The sequence below is a fragment of the Amblyraja radiata genome, chromosome 5 (assembly GCF_010909765.2).
Source record: "Amblyraja radiata isolate CabotCenter1 chromosome 5, sAmbRad1.1.pri, whole genome shotgun sequence".
In the NCBI taxonomy this organism is placed as follows: domain Eukaryota; kingdom Metazoa; phylum Chordata; class Chondrichthyes; order Rajiformes; family Rajidae; genus Amblyraja; species Amblyraja radiata.
Genome location: NC_045960.1, coordinates 13,186,967 through 13,205,351, shown reverse-complemented (window position 1 = coordinate 13,205,351; position 18,385 = coordinate 13,186,967). Strand labels below are relative to the sequence as shown.

The following is an 18,385-nucleotide window of genomic DNA, read 5'->3' as shown; positions in this document are numbered from 1 at the left end:
TGTCTTTGCAGAACTTGTTCGTTCCCCCTGTGACCGCGTGGGGTTTCCCCAGTTGCACCGGTTTCCTTCCACACTCCGAAGATGTGCACGTCCAAAGACGAGGTTAATTGGCTTCGGTCAAAATTATAAATAGTCCCTATTGTGCAGGATAGTGCTAGTGTACGGATATCGATGGTCAGCGAGAATTCAGCGGCCGAAGGTCCTGTTTCCGCGCTGTATCTCTGATCTAAACTACGTATGGGATAATTAAGTATCCCTACTTTTTTTTCTGAAATTTATTTTAAATTAGACTGGATTTCTGCAGGTGATCTTGCCATTATTTGTTTCATCTGAATTAGTGAGGACTTCTAAGTGATTGGACGTCACGAAGCATTACTTGCTCATGTACTTGTTAGCACGGTTTTCTGGGTGGCAGTTTTTGCAGCTCTACCCTGGGTACACTGAGACCACTTGAACGTGACTGTGCCCCACTGGGACCTGCTCAGTCAGTAAAGATCAAGCCCATGGATCAAGAGCACTCTAACCTAAAGAATTGTCAGCTCCCTGGCTATTCATGGGAGTAGTTGTATTGCTGTGTTTTGGTTGTTTGGTCTCAAGTCATGAAACATCTGTGGACACAAGAGACTGACTGCAGATGCTGAAATCCTGTGCAAAACACAAAGTGCTGGAGGAACTCAGTGGGTCAGGCAGCATCTGTGGAGGGAAATGGAGAGATAAACGTAGAACGCAGGAATGGGCCCTTTGGCCCACAATGGTTTTGTGCCGAGCATGATACCAACCGATCTCATCAGCCTGGACATGATCCGTATCCCTGTATTCCTTGCACTTCAATTTGCCTATTCAAAACCCTTTTAAACGCCACTATTGTATCGGCCACCATCACCATCCCAGCCAGTGCGTCGAGCCCCCCTCCACTCTGTATAATAAAAACTTACCCCGCACATCTCCATTAAACTTCCCCCCTCTCACCTTATAGCTGTGCCCTCTAATGTTGGATGTATCTACTCTGGGAGAAAGGGTAGACAGTGTGAACCTATCTCTGCCTCGCGTAATCTTACATTCTTCTATCGAATCTTCCCTAAACCTATGTTTTGGGCTCATTGGGCAGTTGACGTTTCAGAATGATATCCTCCTTCAGACTGTGAAGAGGTTGTCCGGACTCCACGTGTCTGTCACATTTCCCTCCCCAGATGCTGCCGGTCCCGCTGAGTTCCTCCGGCACTTTGTGTTTTGCTAATGAAACCTGTGCCCCAATTCGTCTCTTCCCTCTAAAAGTAAAGGCGTTTCGGTGGTCTGCGTTTCATGATCTGTCTGTCTGTCTGCCTTGCATTATAATGCCCCAGTGTTTACTGAGTGTATCCCATCACAAGAGGTGAGAGAGCCAGCAATTTCCATTCAACCCATTAGGGCTGTATATGACAGAACGAGCCTTAGCCAAAACTTTCCATTGAGTAATGGCAATTGGAGTGGGAACAACGGTTTGCTTTGTGCCTTTTCCCCAGGAGACCACTGAAGGCAATGTTAAAGCAAGGATTAAATCCGTTAGCGCTATTTTCACGGAGGAGGAGGCATTTAAATCGCTAATGAACCTTGCTAGATCTTTTTGTTTCCACTTGCAGATAAAATAACATTCCCCATTGATTTTCAGCAAACCTCTCCTCCAGCAGATGCAATAAGTACAGAGGATGAATCCTGTTACAGGACGCTGGTAAATCTCACCATGGGGGAATTAACCCTGACTAATGTTTACCAAATCATTCTTGCAGAACACGGTGATACGTAACAATCAAATTTGAAACCTGGACTCAATTTTTGCATGCTGGGCCTTTTTCCTGTCGTTTCATTTCATGCTTCTCCAGGCGAGGAATTCAAGGCGGCCAATTGGGAAGTTCCTCAATTTTTGCTTCCTGTGGTATCGTCAGGTCGTCACGGAAACAAACTAACGTGTGGTTTAGTTTCGCTGTGCAGATTAAAGGAGCTCTGTGCAACCTAAAGCACCGGCAATCCAGTTCACAGAACCAGGGCACATTTATTCCCTTCTCATAGAATATGGGAGCAAAAGTAGGCTGTTTGAGCCTGCTCCACCATTCAGTGGGATCATGGCTGTTACTGGTTTTTGTTTGCCTGCTATCCCGTCAAAGAAACAAATACTATGCACCACTGGTTAGATGGTGCACAAGGTCACTGAGCTGTGAAGATGGACACGGGATGCTGGAGTAACTCAAGCGGGACATCTTTACCCATTCCTTCCATCTAGAGACGCTCATGACTCAGCTGTGGTTCATTTCTGATCCTGCATCCTTACTCTCGACTGACATCGTACTCCATGCCCTTAGTCAGACATAGTCTCGACCCGAAACGTCACCCATTCCTCCTCTCCAGAGATGCTGCCTGTCCCGCTGAGCTACTCCAGCATTTTGTGCCTCTCTTCGGTTTAAACCAGCATCTGCAGTTCCATCCCACACTACTTCATATTCAGTTTATTGAGTCCCACAGCCAATCTATTACAAAGCCCATGGCCATTCTAAAAAAAAATGGTGGTGAAATAGCCGAGCAGCAATTTTTTGTCATTACCTGCCCAAAGCTGTTTGGTTCAGAATGGTACAGTACCAGATCAAACCTCACTGGGGCATGGGTGTGAGTGGAAATTGCTCCCCCTCCCCCCTCTCCGTTTCTGCGCTGTATCTCTAAACTAAACTAAACCTGTCCAAATGGCATTTAAATGCTGTTATAGTAAAGAGCACAAGAACCACATAACTTCAGGAAGCATCTCGGGATCAATGGATTGGAAATAAATGTGTCCTAGCCCTGTGTTGAAACGCTGACAAACCGATCAGTAACAGCAGATTCCTAATCTCCAGTGGAGCCCTTTTGATCAAAGTTGCCAAAATACTTCCTCCAGATTAATAAAACGTGAAAAAGAAAGTGGTTCACACAGCCCCTTGAATCTATTATCGCAGTTCAATAAGATCATGAGAACTTTCGATATCACTTGATTCCTTTATTAATCTCAACCATGAATATATTTATTCATCATCCACCACTCTGAATAACTACTTTCTGACCAAATCATACTTCACTTCCTGCATTTAACTAATTGGGAATGCTCTCCTCTGAATTCACCCTGCAGGTGGGAGATGGGAGCACGAGGAGATCTGCGGTAGATCTGTTGAATGTCCTTTCGAGGTGAAAGGACATTCAATTGCGCGCTCAGCAAACGAGGCGTGAGCCTGTGTCTGGGTCTGACTGGCTTTGGACACGGGCTGGGTTCTGATACTGGAGTGGGTTCACAGAAAGACTTCTGATGGCTATTGGTCTCACTTACAGATCGACCACAGTGAGGTGGATGGAGCAGTGGAAGCAAACGGACTTCGGGAAGGCACTTCGTCCCCACCCAAGGTCACAGTAAGTTTCCCTTTCACCCATTGCTTTCAGATTGCCCCCGTCTTTATTGCACTTCTCTAGCGCCTTCAGTGAGTTTATTTTTGCCTACTCAACCAAGTTCAGGAGTTAAACAGCATTGAAACAGGCCCTCCGGCCCAACCTGTCCTAAACCGTTCCTATCCATGTCTTTGAAAAGTTGTTATTGTACCCGACCCAACTACTTCCTCTGTCACTCTCTTCGTTAAAATGTTGTTCCTCATGTACCCTTTGGAACTGGAATGTTTAGGTTTGTTTATCAATATCATGTGTACCAAGATACAATGACAAATTTTGCTCAGGCCATACTTCCCACCATTGTCTCCATCTACACTGCACGCTGGCCCGGAAAAGCAACCAACATAATCAAAGACTAGTCTCACCCTTCTTCCTGTTCCTTTGCAAATTAGATTGCTTTGATTTTTATATAAACAAAAGTAACCCAGCGGGTGAGGTAGCATCTCTGGAGAACATGGATGGGTGACGTTTTGGGTGGGTGGACCTTTGTTAAGACCTTTGATACTCATCTGATGTCAACATCACAGCAGTTGCCAGCAACACATGCCAGAAAGTGCCCAGTGGATTTTCTGGAGTTAAGTGAAATAAGGCTGCACGGTGGCGCAGCGGTAAAGTTGCCGCCTCACTGCGCCAGAGACTGGGTTCCATCCTGACTACGGGCGCTGTCCATATGGTGTTTGTACGTTCTCCCGGTGACCACGTGGGTTCTCTCCGGGTTCTCCAGTCTACTCCCAAGACGTACAGATTTGTAGGTTAATTGGCCTCGGTAAAGATTGTAAATTGTCCCTGATTTGTGGGATAATGCTAATGTATGGTGGTCGGCGTGGACTTGGTGGGCCGAAGGGCCTGTTTCCGTGCAGTATCTCTAAATTAAACTGAACTTTTGATCTTCATATTTGACTTTCAGAAAATTCAAATTTCAATCACTGAAATAAATGCGGCATGTGATAAAATCTTTAGGTGTCACTTCCTCCCTCTGCTGGTACAATCCCTGCTGGAGAAAGTAGCTGAGGCAGGGTAACATAGGACATAGAACATAGAAAATAGGTGCAGGAGTTGGCCATTCGGCCCTTCGAGCCTGCACCGCCATTCAATATGATCATGGCTGATCATCCAACTCAGTATCCCGTACCTGCCTTCTCTCCATACCCCCTGATCCCTTTAGCCACAAGGGCCACATCTAACTCCCTCTTAAATATAGCCAATGAATTGACCTCAACTACCTTCTGTGGCAGAGAATTCCACAGATTCACCACTCTCTGTGTGAAAAATGTTTTTCTCATCTCGGTCCTAAAGGATTTCCCCTTTATCCTTAAACTGTGACCCCTTGTCCTGGACTTCCCCAACATCGGGAACAATTTTCCTGCATCTAGCCTGTCCAACCCCTTAAGAATGTTGTAAGTTTCTATAAGATCCCCCCTCAATCTTATAAATTCTCGGCTTGCGAGTACAAGCCGAGTCCATCCAGTCTTTCTTCATATGAAAGTCCTGACATCCCAGGAATCAGTCTGGTGAACCTTCTCTGTACTCCCAGTAACAACTACAGTAGCAACATTTAAAAGACATTTGACCAGGTACATGGCTAGGAAAGGTTTAGAGGGCCAAACGCTGGCAGATAGAACTGGTGTAGATGAGGCATCTTCATTGGCATGAGTAACTTTAAGCCAAATAGCTTGTTTCCGGGCTGTATGAGTCTGACTTTAAGAAGGTACAGGAGTCTGAAAGCTGTGACCAGCAGGTTCAAGAGCAGCTTCTTCCCAACAACCAGCAGGCTCTTGAATACGACCCTAACCTCACCTATCAACTTCGATGGATTGGCTTTGGTTACACCAAAAACATTGGGTTATTTTGCACCAGTATTAAGTCATTGAATTATAATAATAATATTATATAATATAATAAAGTATAATATGATATTAGATAATAATTATATATTATCTATGTGTATTGCATTTACAGGCCTTTTATTCTGCTGCCAGTAAGAATTTCACTGTTCCATTATTGGTATATTTGACAGTCAAACACTCTTGACTTCCTAGTACCTGTCCAAATGTAAATTCAGTCCTGTAGAGTGTTTCATGTAAATACCTCTTTCTGTCGGGATTTACAGGGTGTCCAGGTTGGGAGGGACAGATGTATGGATGGGAAGGGTTTAGAGGGCTATGGGCCAAATGCAGACGAATGGGACTTGTCCTGAATGCCATCTTGGTTGGCATGGACAAGGTGGGGTGACGGGCTGGTTTTGCCGTGCTGTATGTCTTTCCGACAGCCTTCTTTCGTGTGTCCGGGTGCCTTGCGAAGCGGTTTGGCGCTAACCTGCTCTTTCTCCTGCCTGTCTGCAGCGGTACATCGCCCAGGTCTTGCAGGACCCTCAGACGGAGCCCACAGGAGACAATGAGCAGCCACCTTCGCAGAAGAATGCCAAGGAAGTGATCAGCGAAGGAGAGTTCCAGTCCTGCGAAGACGGTCTCATTGAAAACGAGGTTCATCATTAGTGGAAAATCACAAGGAGCTTTTTTCATTCATTGAAAATAAAAAACAAACATAAGTGCAACGGGTAGGATCAGGTACCAGGGCATCGCAGGCTCAGTGAAACTCGCCTGTAACTAATCCTTGGTACCGTGTAGGTTATAGCAGTGCAGTGCAAATTGCTAAACTTGTAGGTACACAAAATTGCAAATTGCAAATTGCTAAACTTGTACTTGTTTTGCTGATGGGAGGAGCATAACTGGAAATATTAATGGCATGAAGGAGAAAATAATGATTTTTTTTTTATCGATCTCACCAATTATTAGCCCCCAGGTCCATGTGTGTTAGTGGTTGGAAATGTTGCTACATCTCTAATATTAGTCCAAGAAAATACTGGAGTGGGAAATTGGCAACCGAGCCTGGTTACATAAGCACACATACTGTTGCTGGGTGTGTGTGTGTGTGTGCCCATGTGTGTGTGTGTGTGTGTGTGTGCGCATTTGCAGAAGGGAAAGAAATCGAAAAACAGAAGAGAAGCTTTTGGTATTTTTTAATCCTTTGAGGTGTACGAGAATCGTTATTAGCAATTAGTGCACTTTTCCTGTTCAAATCATGTTAAAAAATAAATGGGTCAACTTTGTGAGATTATTTGTAAGTACATGGTTAAACTTAGTTTATATATATTTTTTTTAAAAGGAGTGGTCCAACGTTTTCTGTTGCTATCTCCCTACCAAATGTAAATGAGTTCTGAGTGTTGGGTATCATCTGTGTGACTTGGGTTGCGTGAAGGAATGGAAATCCAGCACGTTCATGCTTCAGGCGGTGCAAGCTTTTCCAATTTATCTGGGGAAACCATTGGAGAGATGAGACGTGCACAAACAAGGGGGTGCGGGTGGCTGAATGGCAGCGGGCAACATTTGCCCGGTCTAGACGTACGATTGCTGTTGAGGCCGAGCCCGAGTTTGCTCTGAGCATCACCAACTGAAGTTCTCCACATGCTAGACGTCCAACATTTTCCCTCTTCCTTCGAGGTTCTATCTGTGGCCAGTGGACTCTGTCGATCAAGGGTTGGGCGCAGTCATCACTAACGCATTGCCTGGTCAATAGGCTGGTGATGTTTTGGGAGAATGGAGAGGTCTAATACTCTGGCTGTGTTCACATTGTAAAACTATTGAAGATCCCTAAAGAGTCCCATGTACCAAAGATTTCCAAATCCGTATCTGCTGCATTTTTTTAATTGTTGGTTTCAGATGGAGCTATCGGAAGAATTGATTGGATTACCTGTGCATTGAACGTGCACATGCCCACATTTTGTAATCATTGGTTTGGAGCGAGCTAGCTGAAGAACACATGGGAATGACCATGTATTGACCTTGTGGTTCTATCACTTAAAGACTGAAGGTCCAGTATGGCTTTGCCCTGTGTCCCATCCTTGTGCCTCTCCCACGCTGGATGTAAACGGTAATATTGTCCAGAAGCTCTTAACGAAGCGGTTATACCTCAGATGATTAAAAGCATAACTAACATTACCACCTAGATTGAATCACTGCAGATTGAAGTTTGTCCGAGGCTGCTCGTACGGCAAAGCTGGTAGAGGCTGCCCTTGTTAATGATGAAAGAATTACCAACACAGAATCACCATTACCAATTGTAATGATTCAGTTGCATCTCAAGTCCAATCAGAATAGTTGTCTTAGCAATCCAACTAAAGGCCCCAACACAATTATTTTCCATATTCATGCAAACAAGCCAGAAGTTGCACCACCCAATTTGATCTGGTAATGTTTTTTTTTTTGAAGTCTCTACTTTCGCTATTAAGAATTTAATTTCTCCTTCAGCAGATTGCAGAGAGAGAAAATGTTTAAGATGTCTGGGTGCGGTTCATTATATTAGAGAATGTAACATTCCTTTTTCACAAGACATCCACTCACTACTTTTCTTTTGAAATGTCATTTACAATTTGGTCTTGAAATAAAGAAATATTAATGTTGGACAAAGTTTGCTGCCTTGAATGTGCAGTAACTACTCTTTGGCCCACAGGGTATTTTTTGAAAGTTGGTGGCGAGAGTAATAAATTACTTTTCTCCATTGCGCCTGTACTTTGGGGGGGGGGGGGGTGTCAAAGAGAGGTTGCCTTTACAGGAGGCAGAGGAAACTCAATGATTAGCGTTAGTTCCAGGCTCACTGTCTGCCCATTGATGAGCATAAGGCGACCACTCGCAGGATAATGCTGTGTGCGTTGATTTTTTGATGGGATCCTAATTAAACGCGGAACCCATTTAGCTAGGGTGCCTGCCATTTGGGACTTTGTGAACTCCAGAGAAGGAAATAGCAGTGCAAAGCCACTTGTCTAGAAACGGCGGGGCTGACCATGGCTATTTAGCACGAGCCATCAGATCTTCACCTTTACAAACACCTAGTTCATGTTATGTTGCGTTTGAAAGCTCATTCTTTTTGTGTCTCGGTCAATGTGATGGGAATGATTGGGTAAGGGTTTGTTCCATGTAATGTGGGTGAATGAGCAGAGCTCTGCCCACCCACAGCATTTCTCTAGATCGACTTCAACGCTGACCAAAATACCGTTTTGGTTTTTTTTTTACTCCCAAGAAAAGTATGTTTCGGAATGTGTTGATTTGGTATAATTGGGATTAGCAATTGGAAGGCTTATCAGCTGTAACAACATGTCGACTATTAACTTTTTGTCCATTCATGTGTGGGTTTTCACACTTGCGGATGGAGCATGAGTGTAACGGGGTTCTTTAAAGTGTGTGTGGATAATGTCCTTGGGTGGGGTTATTTGTATATATCTGAATGAACTAAAGTGCAAGCACTGTATATATAATTAATATAGATCAGCCAATTGCTTCACATCTGTCCTGTGGTGCAGTGGTGACACCTGCAGTAAATTATTAATAGATATTACCATTTGAAGCTGTCTGTTCATCTTGTACATAGTCACTTGTGTAAGAACTTGGAAATGCTTTTGGAGAAACATCTGCCTTCTACACCCATTGCCCCTTGGCTATTGAACTCCCAACGAAGGAGAGCAGACCTGGAATCTAAATCTCCACTAAATTCCCTTCCGGATGCAACCCACCACCTCAGGTTGGCTTGGAATAACGAGGCCAGGCTGCAAAGTGTATGGATAAGGAAGTGGCGGTGATATCATCTGCAGATGTGCATGGGATCTGGGTGATTACAACATTGGAAAGGACCTCGCTTGTGGGATTCAGGATGTGAAAATGAACTTAAGGGACCTTTTCCTCGATCCATGCCATGCCATGACTTGGAATACTTGATTGTTGAATCTGGGCGCAGGACAATACAATCCTCCACAACTGGCATCTTGTTCCAAAGTGTATAAGCAACTACAGACACACTGGAGATGTATTACTGTTTGATGGTTTCCATTTCAAACTATTGAGCGGTGTGTTATTTTCGATACAAGTAACTGGAATTCCACTTGGATTTTTTTTTTTTGTAGATGGTGTTACCCTTTCATGTTTCCAGGTAGTTGACTGATTTCCTGGTTGCCTCTTGTCCGTACTGAATGAAGTTAATACTGCTTATAAATCACAAAGAATGAATTGAATCGATTCCTTTTCTTGGAGTCTGTTCTTGACTAATTTGCAAATCTCACTTAGTTCCTGACGTAGGTACACAAAAATGCTGGAGAAACTCAGCAGGTGCAGCAGCATCTATGGAGCGAAGGAAATGGGCAATGTTTCAGACCGAAACCCTTCTTCAGACTGATGGGGGGGGGGGCGAGGAGATGAAAGGAAAAAGGAGGAGGAGGAGGAGGAGAAGCCCGAGGGCTGAGGGAGAGATAGGAAGGGGAGGAGACGGCAAGGGCTAACAAAATTGGGAGAATTCAATGTTCATGCCCCCAGGATGCAGACTCCCCAAGCGGAATATGAGGTGCTGTTCCTCCAATTTCCGGTGTTGCTCACTCTGGCCATGGAGGAGGCCCAGGACAGAGAGGTCAGATTGGGAATGGGAGGGGGAGTTGAAGTGCTGAGCCACCGGGAGGTCAGGTTGGTTAATGCGGACCGAGCGGAGGTGTTCGGCGAAACGATCGCCAAGCCTCCGCTTGGTCTCACCAATGTAGACCAGCCGACATCTAGAGCAGCGGATACAATAGATGAGGTTGGAGGAGATGCAGGTGAACCTCTGTCGCACCTGGAACGACTGCTTGGGTCCTTGAATGGAGTCGAGGGGGGAGGTAAAGCGACAATTGTAGCATCTCTTGCGGTTGCAAGGGAAAGTGCCCGGGGAGGGGGTGGTACGGGAGGGAAGGGAAGAATTAACAAGGGAGTTACGGAGGGAGCGGTCTTTGGAGAAGGCAGACATGGGGGGAAGATGGGAAGATGTGGCGAGTGGTGGGGTCACGTTGGAGGCGGCGAGACGTATCCTTTCTCAGGCATGGGACGAATGATCGTAATCCAACATTTAAAATTCCAGAGGGATGTATTATTGAGCATCTGATGATCTAGCCAGGGAAATATGGGGCTGAATAAACATCAATGATTCAGTCAGTGTCTGCGGGGACATTTAGATTCAGAAAACTCCAGACTCCCATTCCACAGTAGAATTTCCAACTGGCAATAAAAGCCTGAAGGAGTGCAGCGAAGATTTATGAGGCTCATGACTTGAGGGGCTTAGTTATGGGGAGAGGTTGGACAATCTAAGACTTTATTTCTTGGACCTGAGGGGTGATCCTATGGAGTTGGAGAATCGAAAGCCAGAGGGATTTAAAGTGAGCGGGGCAAGATTTAATAGGAATCCGAGGTGCACCATTTCCCACACCATGGGGTAGTGGGAACAAACTACCAGAGGAGGTAGTTGAGGCAGGTACTATAACAACATTTAACAGATACATGGATAGGAAAGGTTTCAAATATATGGACCAAATGTGACCAGCTTAATTGGGACATCAGCATGGTTGAGTTGGGTCGAAGGGCCTGTTTCGGTATTGTATGGCTGAGAATTCCTTTAAATTATTGTGATTTGAAATGAAAATCATTGCTTGTGGGTACTGCTGTGGCTGAAAATATTATGTTAGTGTATTGCGGTTCATATTTAATCTATTGGCCTGATAAAAGATTTACCCTAAGAACAGTGTTCTCTTCATCAACTAAATCGATCTATCTGCAATCTATTCTTCAAGACCTTTCTTCAGACTATGTCAGGGGAGGGGGCAGAACAGAGATAAAATGGAGACCGTTTAGCCTAGTGGGAGAACTGGGAAGGTGAAGGGGATGGGAGAGAGCAAGCAATCTGATGTTCATACCGCTGGGGTGTAAGCTACCCAAGCAAAATATGAGGTGCTGTTACTCCAATTTGTGCTGGGCCTCACTCTGACAATGGAGGAGGCCCAGGACAGAAAGGTCAGATTGGGAATGGGAAGGGGAGTTAAAGTGCTGAGTCACCGGGAGATCAGGTAGGTTCAGGTGGACTGAGCGGAGGTGTTCAGCGAAACGATCGCCGAGCCTGCGCTTGGTACAGGATGGCTGGTGTATGGAACAAGCTGCCGGAGCAGGTAGGTGAGGCAGGTACTATCACAATTAAACATTTGGACAGGTACATGGGTAAGATACCTTTAGAGTGATATATGGGCTAAATGCAGGCAGGTGGGCCTCTACCTCTACGCATTTAGTTTGGCACGTGGATGTGGAGGGATATGCACACGTGCGGGAGATTAATCTGGGATCAGGTGGGGACGGGCATTATGGATGAAAGGGCCCATTCCTGTGTTGTTCTGCTCTATGGTCTATGTAATTAACCAGTCACCACTTCACATTTTCCCACTCCTTATCAGGTGCCATGATATTGTTGTTTTATTTTCTCCACTCCCCATGCACACTACACTGAATGTGCCCCCTCACTATTGGGTTCCCTACGTCACCTACCTGCGATCACGCCTCCTCTTCTCCAAACATTGACCAAATTCACCTTTGGTTCTAACGTCGAGGGGAATGAGCGGGGGTTTACAGTGCCCTCCATAATGTTTGGGACAAAGACCCGCCATTTATTTATTTGCCTCTGTACTACACAATTTGAGATTTGTAATAGAACAAAATCACATGTGGTTAAAGTGCACATTGTCAGATTTTAATGAAGGCCATTTTTATACATTTTGGTTTCACCATGTAGAAATTACAGCTGTGTTGATACATAGTCCCCCCATTTCAGGGCACCATAATGTTTGGGACACAGCAATGTCATGTAAATGAAAGTAGTCATATTTAGTATTTTGTTGCATATCCTTTGCATGCATTGACTGCTTTAAGTCTGCGATTCATGGACATCACCAGTTGCTGGGTGTCTTCTCTGGTGATGCTCTGCCAGGCCTGTATTGCAGCCATCTTTAGTTTATGCTTGGAAGGTACACAAAATTGCTGGGGAAACTCAGCGGGTGCAGCAGCATCTATGGAGCGAAGGAAATAGGCGACGTTTCGGGCCGAAACCCTTCTTCAGACTGATGGGGGGTGGGGAAAGAAAGAAGGAAAAAGGGAGGAGGAGGAGGAGCCCGAGGGCGGGCGGATGGGAGGGTGGGAGGAGACAGCTAGAGGGTGAAGGAAGGGGAGGAGACAGCACGGGCTAGCCAAATTGGGAGAATTCAATGTTGATGCCATAAGGACGCAAGGACCCCAGACGGAATATGAGGTGCTGTTCCTCCAATTTCCGCTGTTGCTCACTCTGGCAATGGAGGAGACCCAGGACAGAGAGGTCGGATTGGGAATGGGAGGGGGAGTTGAAGTGCTGAGCCACCGGGAGGTCAGGTAGGTTATTGCGGACTGAGCGGAGGTGTTCGGCGAAACGGTCGCCCAACCTACGCTTGGTCTCACTGATGTAAATCAGCTGACATCTAGAGCAGCGGATGCAGTAGATGAGGTTGGAGGAGATACAGGTGAACCTTTGTCGCACCTGGAACGACTGCTTGGGACCTTGAATGGAGTCGAGGGGGGAGGTGAAGGGACAGGTGTTGCATTTCTTGCGGTTGCAACGGAAAGTGCCCGGGGAGGGGGTGGTGCGGGAGGGAAGGGAAGAATTGACGAGGGAGTTGCGGAGGGAGCGGTCTTTGCGGAAGGCAGACATGGGGGGAGATGGGAAGATGTGGCGAGTGGTGGGGTCACGTTGGAGGTGGCGGAAATGGCGGAGGATTATGTGTTGTATTTGCCGGCTGGTGGGGTGAAAGGTGAGGACCAGAGGGACTCTGCCCTTGTTGCGTGTGCGGGGATGGGGAGAGAGAGCAGTGTTACGGGGTATGGATGAGACCCTGGTGTGAGCCTCATCTATGGTGGCGGAGGGGAATCCCCGTTCCCTGAAGAACGAGGACATTTCCGATGCCCTGGTATGAAATGTCTCATCCTGGGAACAGATGCGGCGTAGGCGGAGGAATTGGGAGTAGGGGATGGAGTCTTTACAGGGGGCAGGGTGGGAAGACGTGTAGTCCAGATAGCCATGTGAGTCAGTGGGTTTGTAATGTATGTCGGTCAGGAGTCTGTCCCCTGCGATGGAGATGGTGAGGTCAAGGAACGGTAGGGAAGTGTCGGAAATCGTCCAGGTGTATTGGAGTGCCGGATGGAAGTTGGTGGTGAAGTGGATGAAGTCAGTCAGTTGTGTGTGGGTGCAGGAGGTGGCACCAAAGCAGTCGTCAATGTAGCGGAGGTAGAGGTCGGGGATGGGGCCCTGGTACGCATCGAACAAGGATTGTTCAACGTACCCGACAAAGAGGCAGGCGTAGCTGGGGCCCATGCGTGTGCTTTAGTTTATGCGTTTAGTTTATGCTTGTTTTGGGGGCTAGTCCCCTTCAGTTTTCTCTTCAGCATATAAAAGGCATGCTCAATTGGGTTCAGATCGGGTGATTGACTTGGTCACTCAAGAATTTACCATTTTTTAGCTTTGAAAAACTCCTTTGTTGCTTTAGCAGTATGTTTGGGATCATTGTCTTGCTGTAGAATGAATGTAGAACGCCGGCCAATGAGTTTCACAGATGAGGTGATTTGCTTTGGATCTTGGGTAGTTCCTTCTCTCCTCCATACTTTGCTTTTGCCATCTGATATAAGTTAATCTTCGTCTCATCTGTCCACAAGACCTTTTTCCACAACTGTGGTTGCTCTTTTAAGTACTTCTTGACAAACTGCAACCTGGCCATCCTATTTTTGCGGCTAACCAGTGGTTTGCATCTTGCAGTGTAGCCTCGGTATTTCTGTTCATGAAGTCTTCTGCGGACAGTGGTCATTGTCAAATCCACACCTAACTCTTGAAGAGTGTTCCTGATCTGTCGGGCAGGTGTTTGGGGATTTTTCTTTATTATAGAGAGAATTCTTCTGCCATCAGCTGTAGAGGTCTTCCTTGGCCTGCCAGTCCCTTTGCGATTAGTAAGCTCACCAGTGTTCTTTTTCTTCTTAATTATGTTCCAAACAGTTGATTTTGGTAAGCCAAAGGTTTGGCTGATGTCTCTTAACAGTTTTCATTCTTGTTTCTCAATCTCATATTGGATTCTTTGACTTTCATTGGCACAACTTTGGTCCTCGTGTTGATAAACAGCAATAAAAGTTTCCAAAGGTGATGGAAAGACTGGAGGAAAGACTAGGTGCTGATACTTCTCTTATACCTGCATTAAGGAGGCAATTAAACACACCTGAGCAATTACTAACACCTGTGATGCCATGTGTCCCAAACATTATGGTGCCCTGAAATGGGGGGACTATGTATAAACGCTGCTGTAATTTCTACATGGTAAAACCAAAATGTATAAAAATTGACTTTAATAAAATCTGACAATGTGCACTTTAACCACATGTGATTTTTTTGTCTATTATAAATCTCAAATTGTGGATTACAGAGGCAAATAAATAAATGATGGGTCTTTGTCCTTAACATTATAGAGGGCACCGCAGTTTAGTTTAGAGATACAGCACGGAAATAGTCTCTGGCCCACCGAGTCCGCACCGACCAGCGATCCCCGCACACTAACACTATCCTACACACACTAGGGACAATTTACATTTACACCAAGCCACTTAACCTACAAACCTGCACGGCTTTGGAGTGTGGTAGGAAACCAAAGATCTCGGAGAAAACCCTCGCAGATCACGGGTAGAAAGTACGAACTCCGTGTAGACAGCGCCCGTAGGCGGGATCGAACCCGGGCCTCTGGCGCTGCAAGCGCTGCAAGGCGGCCACTGTACCACTGCGCCACAGTGCCAGGGCTGGGGTGGGGACAGTGTTACAGCCCAGAGTTGGCAGAGATGTGTTATCTTAGCTCCGCACAAGGTGAAAGATGTTCTTACTTGCTCATGCACGTGGCCCAAGTCCTCAATTCTTACACGCTCCACGACAGTCCGAAAATTGGGAACCCCCTTCCCAAATTGATTTATTGTGTAAGATAGTGGGACGACAGATGGCACAATGGGCTAAGTGTTCGGCTGGCGACCAGAAGGTAGCCGGTTCGAATCCCGCTTGGAGTGCATACTGTCATTGTGTCCTTGGGCAAGACACTTCACCCACCTTTGCCTGTGTGTGAGTGATTGGTGGTGATCGGAGGGGCCGTAGGCGCAGATTGGCAGCCACGCTTCCGTCAGTCTGCCCCAGGGCAGCTGTGGCTACAGAAGTAGCTTACCACCACCGAGTGTGACTGAGGAGTGAATGAATAATGCGATGTAAAGCGCCTTGAGTATTAGAAAGGCGCTATATAAATCCCATCCATTATTATCATTATTATATGAATTATTAGCAACAGTAATTCTCAAGGTTACAACGGGGGGCGGCTGAGGGGAGATCGGTAGAATTACGTAAATTCCATATTATTGAAAAGTGTGAGGAAAAAAATAGCCACAAAAGCTTTTGGTTGTTAAACCCGTCCCACGGTGCGAGTCCACCCACGAGTGATCCAGAGTTAAAAACAAATCAAACTCGTGGTAATCACGTAGAATTAACGTAGCGGGTACGTCGGAACTCGTGGACGTAACTTAGCGACTCGTAACGCTAACGGCAGGTACTCGGGGAACCGTGTTAACTCGTGAAAAATTTTCAACACGTTGAAAGATTTCCACGAGCCAAATATACTCTTGAAGGAAAAATTTGAAACTTTTAAACTCGTCGTAATACTGTCGTAGCCCGAGAGTTTACCGTAGTGAGTCTACCGTGGCTACACTTACAGCTGGACAGGGGGAAAAAGGTGAGTAAAAAAAAAAGGTTGGCCAAGTCTGCCTGTCGGGAATGATCCCCTGATGCTGGAGACACCTGTGGGAATCCCACCTTGCCCTTTGCAATAGAGTGGGGTAATCGCTTAAATTCAAAGCATTTACAGCGCAGACTATTGATTTAATCCTCACAATATTTGTCGAATGGGCCCTCTGATATTAATATAAAGCATCTGATAATAACCTTTAATGTTGGATCAAATAGAATATCTCCTCTAGAAGTTCCTGATCCTCCCCTTCTGACCCAGTACAAAGTGACTATGGCCTAGACAATCGCGTCCATTGAGTGACTACACACAAATCTTGATTTTGCCACGCAGAAAAAAAAAAAAGGTTCTCTTTTTCTTTCGTTGTGACAGGTCACATCCCGCCCCCTTTGTTGTGGGTTTGTTTAAGTAATCCCGCCCCTCCTTAATCTAAGACCACTCTTACCACAATTTTTTTGTCTCTGGGTTTTCTAGATGAACGAATTTGTATGGGCCCACAGAGCGAAAATGGTGACAAGAGGCTCTGCAAACTAGTGCGGACTGCGCAGGTAACAACTAATATAGTGTTCATCTCACCCGTACATGAAACCTGGTCATTCACTATCAATGCATAAAATTGAACATCCATTTGTTAGTTGAATCAAAAAGATTCGGGTGATGAATATCCTAGAATATTAGTGTTCCAGCATCTCTGGAGAAAAGGAATAGGCGACATTTCGGGTCCGAACCCTTTTTCAGACTGAAGACTTCCTACCTGAAAATTCAACCATTCCTTCTCTCCAGAGATGCTGCCTGGTCTGCTCAGTGACTCCAACAATATCTGTGGCATAATCCAGCCTCTGCAGTTCCTTCCTACACAGTAGTTTCCCACTTTGACGAGGAAGCAGAAGAGCCCAAACGCTGACTCTTCCTCTCCCCCCATTCGCTGCCTGACCTACTGAATTCACCCCGCATGTCCTGTTTCGTAACACCATTATTAATACTCGTTTTTTCAATTCCACTGATACGGGGGGAAGGCCGTATGAAACAATGAGTTTGTGTCCGAAGTGGGAACTTATTTGAAACAAGGTTTGGGGCGTGCGACTGAAAAAAAGGATAGTGTCTAACTTCATGTAACCCTTGCAACTCCACTCTCTCTCTCTCCATCCCTCCCCCACCCAAGTCGTACCAGCTTCAAAGTAGCCTTGTTGAGTCTCATTGTCTGTGACTCAGTTTCACCTAACACACAGCTACCTATGGCCTGTTTCCTTTATCATCGGTACTTTGTTGCATATCTTTCATTCTTTTGTTCTATATCTCTCTATATCACCATCTATATCTCGTTTCCCTTTCCCCTGGCTCTCAGTCTGAAGAAGGGTCTCGACCCAAAACGTCACCTAATCCTTTTCTCCAGAGATGCTGCCTGACCCACTGAGTTACTCCAGCTTTTTTGCATCCATCTTCCGTTTAAACCAGCACCTGATGTTCCTACGCAAAGGAAAGTCATCTTCGTTTGGGGATGAAAAATGGGAATCAACCAAGGTGTCAGGAAGCAAAGACAACGGATTTCATGCCAAAGTACCCCTGGGCATTTCTACTAACTACTGTGCCCCAATGCAACAATGGTTCAGAACTGATCATTAAACAACCCTTGTTTGAACCCATGACTCGATGAGAAATGAGTGGCAAAAACACCTGATGGATTGTGAGATAATGATCATGGATGACTTTTAATGGAAAGTCCACACATACAGATAGACAGCCATGAAGAACTTCATATCTACACTCAGATGGACTGGCAGATGGAGGAGATAGGAGTTGGGAAAAGAGAGGAAAAGCCCAAGAGAAATACAGGGAAAGGGACATTGGAAAAGACAGATGCTGGAATCCTGAAATGCATGTCAAAACATTCAAAAGGTATAAACACATAACAAATAGGTGCAGGAGGAGGCCATTCGGCCCTTCGAGCCAGCATTGCCATTCAATATGATCATGGCTGATCATCCAAAATCAGTACCCAGTTTCTGCTCTCTCCCCATATCCCTTGATTCCGTAACCCTAAGAAATTTAAACATGGGAGGCATTTTATAGTGGGGAAAAAAAACTGCATGACATCATTTTTTACCATGTGATGATTTTTCCACACGTCGGTAGTCGTTGTTGGCTCAAGAGTAACTGGGGAGAGGAACTTGGTAACTCGCAGAAATGAGAAGTAAACGGCAAACTTGGACATACACGTGGGAACCCGTTGAAACTCGTGAACATAAACTTGGAATCTCGTAGAAAACCACGAGTTAGATT

At 45.7% G+C, this 18,385-nt stretch overlaps 1 protein-coding gene across 3 annotated transcripts in view; it reads left to right on the top strand.

The window, feature by feature from the left end:
• The window catches only part of LOC116973009 (CSC1-like protein 2), a 135,763-nt gene extending 126,262 nt beyond the window's left edge, over nucleotides 1-9,501 (top strand). For 2 of the 3 annotated variants that reach the window (XM_033020642.1, XM_033020641.1), the window contains 3 exons: nucleotides 1,649-1,708; nucleotides 3,328-3,405; nucleotides 5,781-9,501. In XM_033020642.1, coding sequence (XP_032876533.1) covers nucleotides 1,649-1,708; nucleotides 3,328-3,405; nucleotides 5,781-5,933 — 291 coding nt within the window. In that variant the 3' untranslated portion in view covers nucleotides 5,934-9,501. The remainder of the gene's footprint in view (nucleotides 1-1,648; nucleotides 1,709-3,327; nucleotides 3,406-5,780) is intronic. The other variant, XM_033020643.1, reaches the window with a different exon arrangement.
• Nucleotides 9,502-18,385: the final 8,884 nt, after the last annotated feature.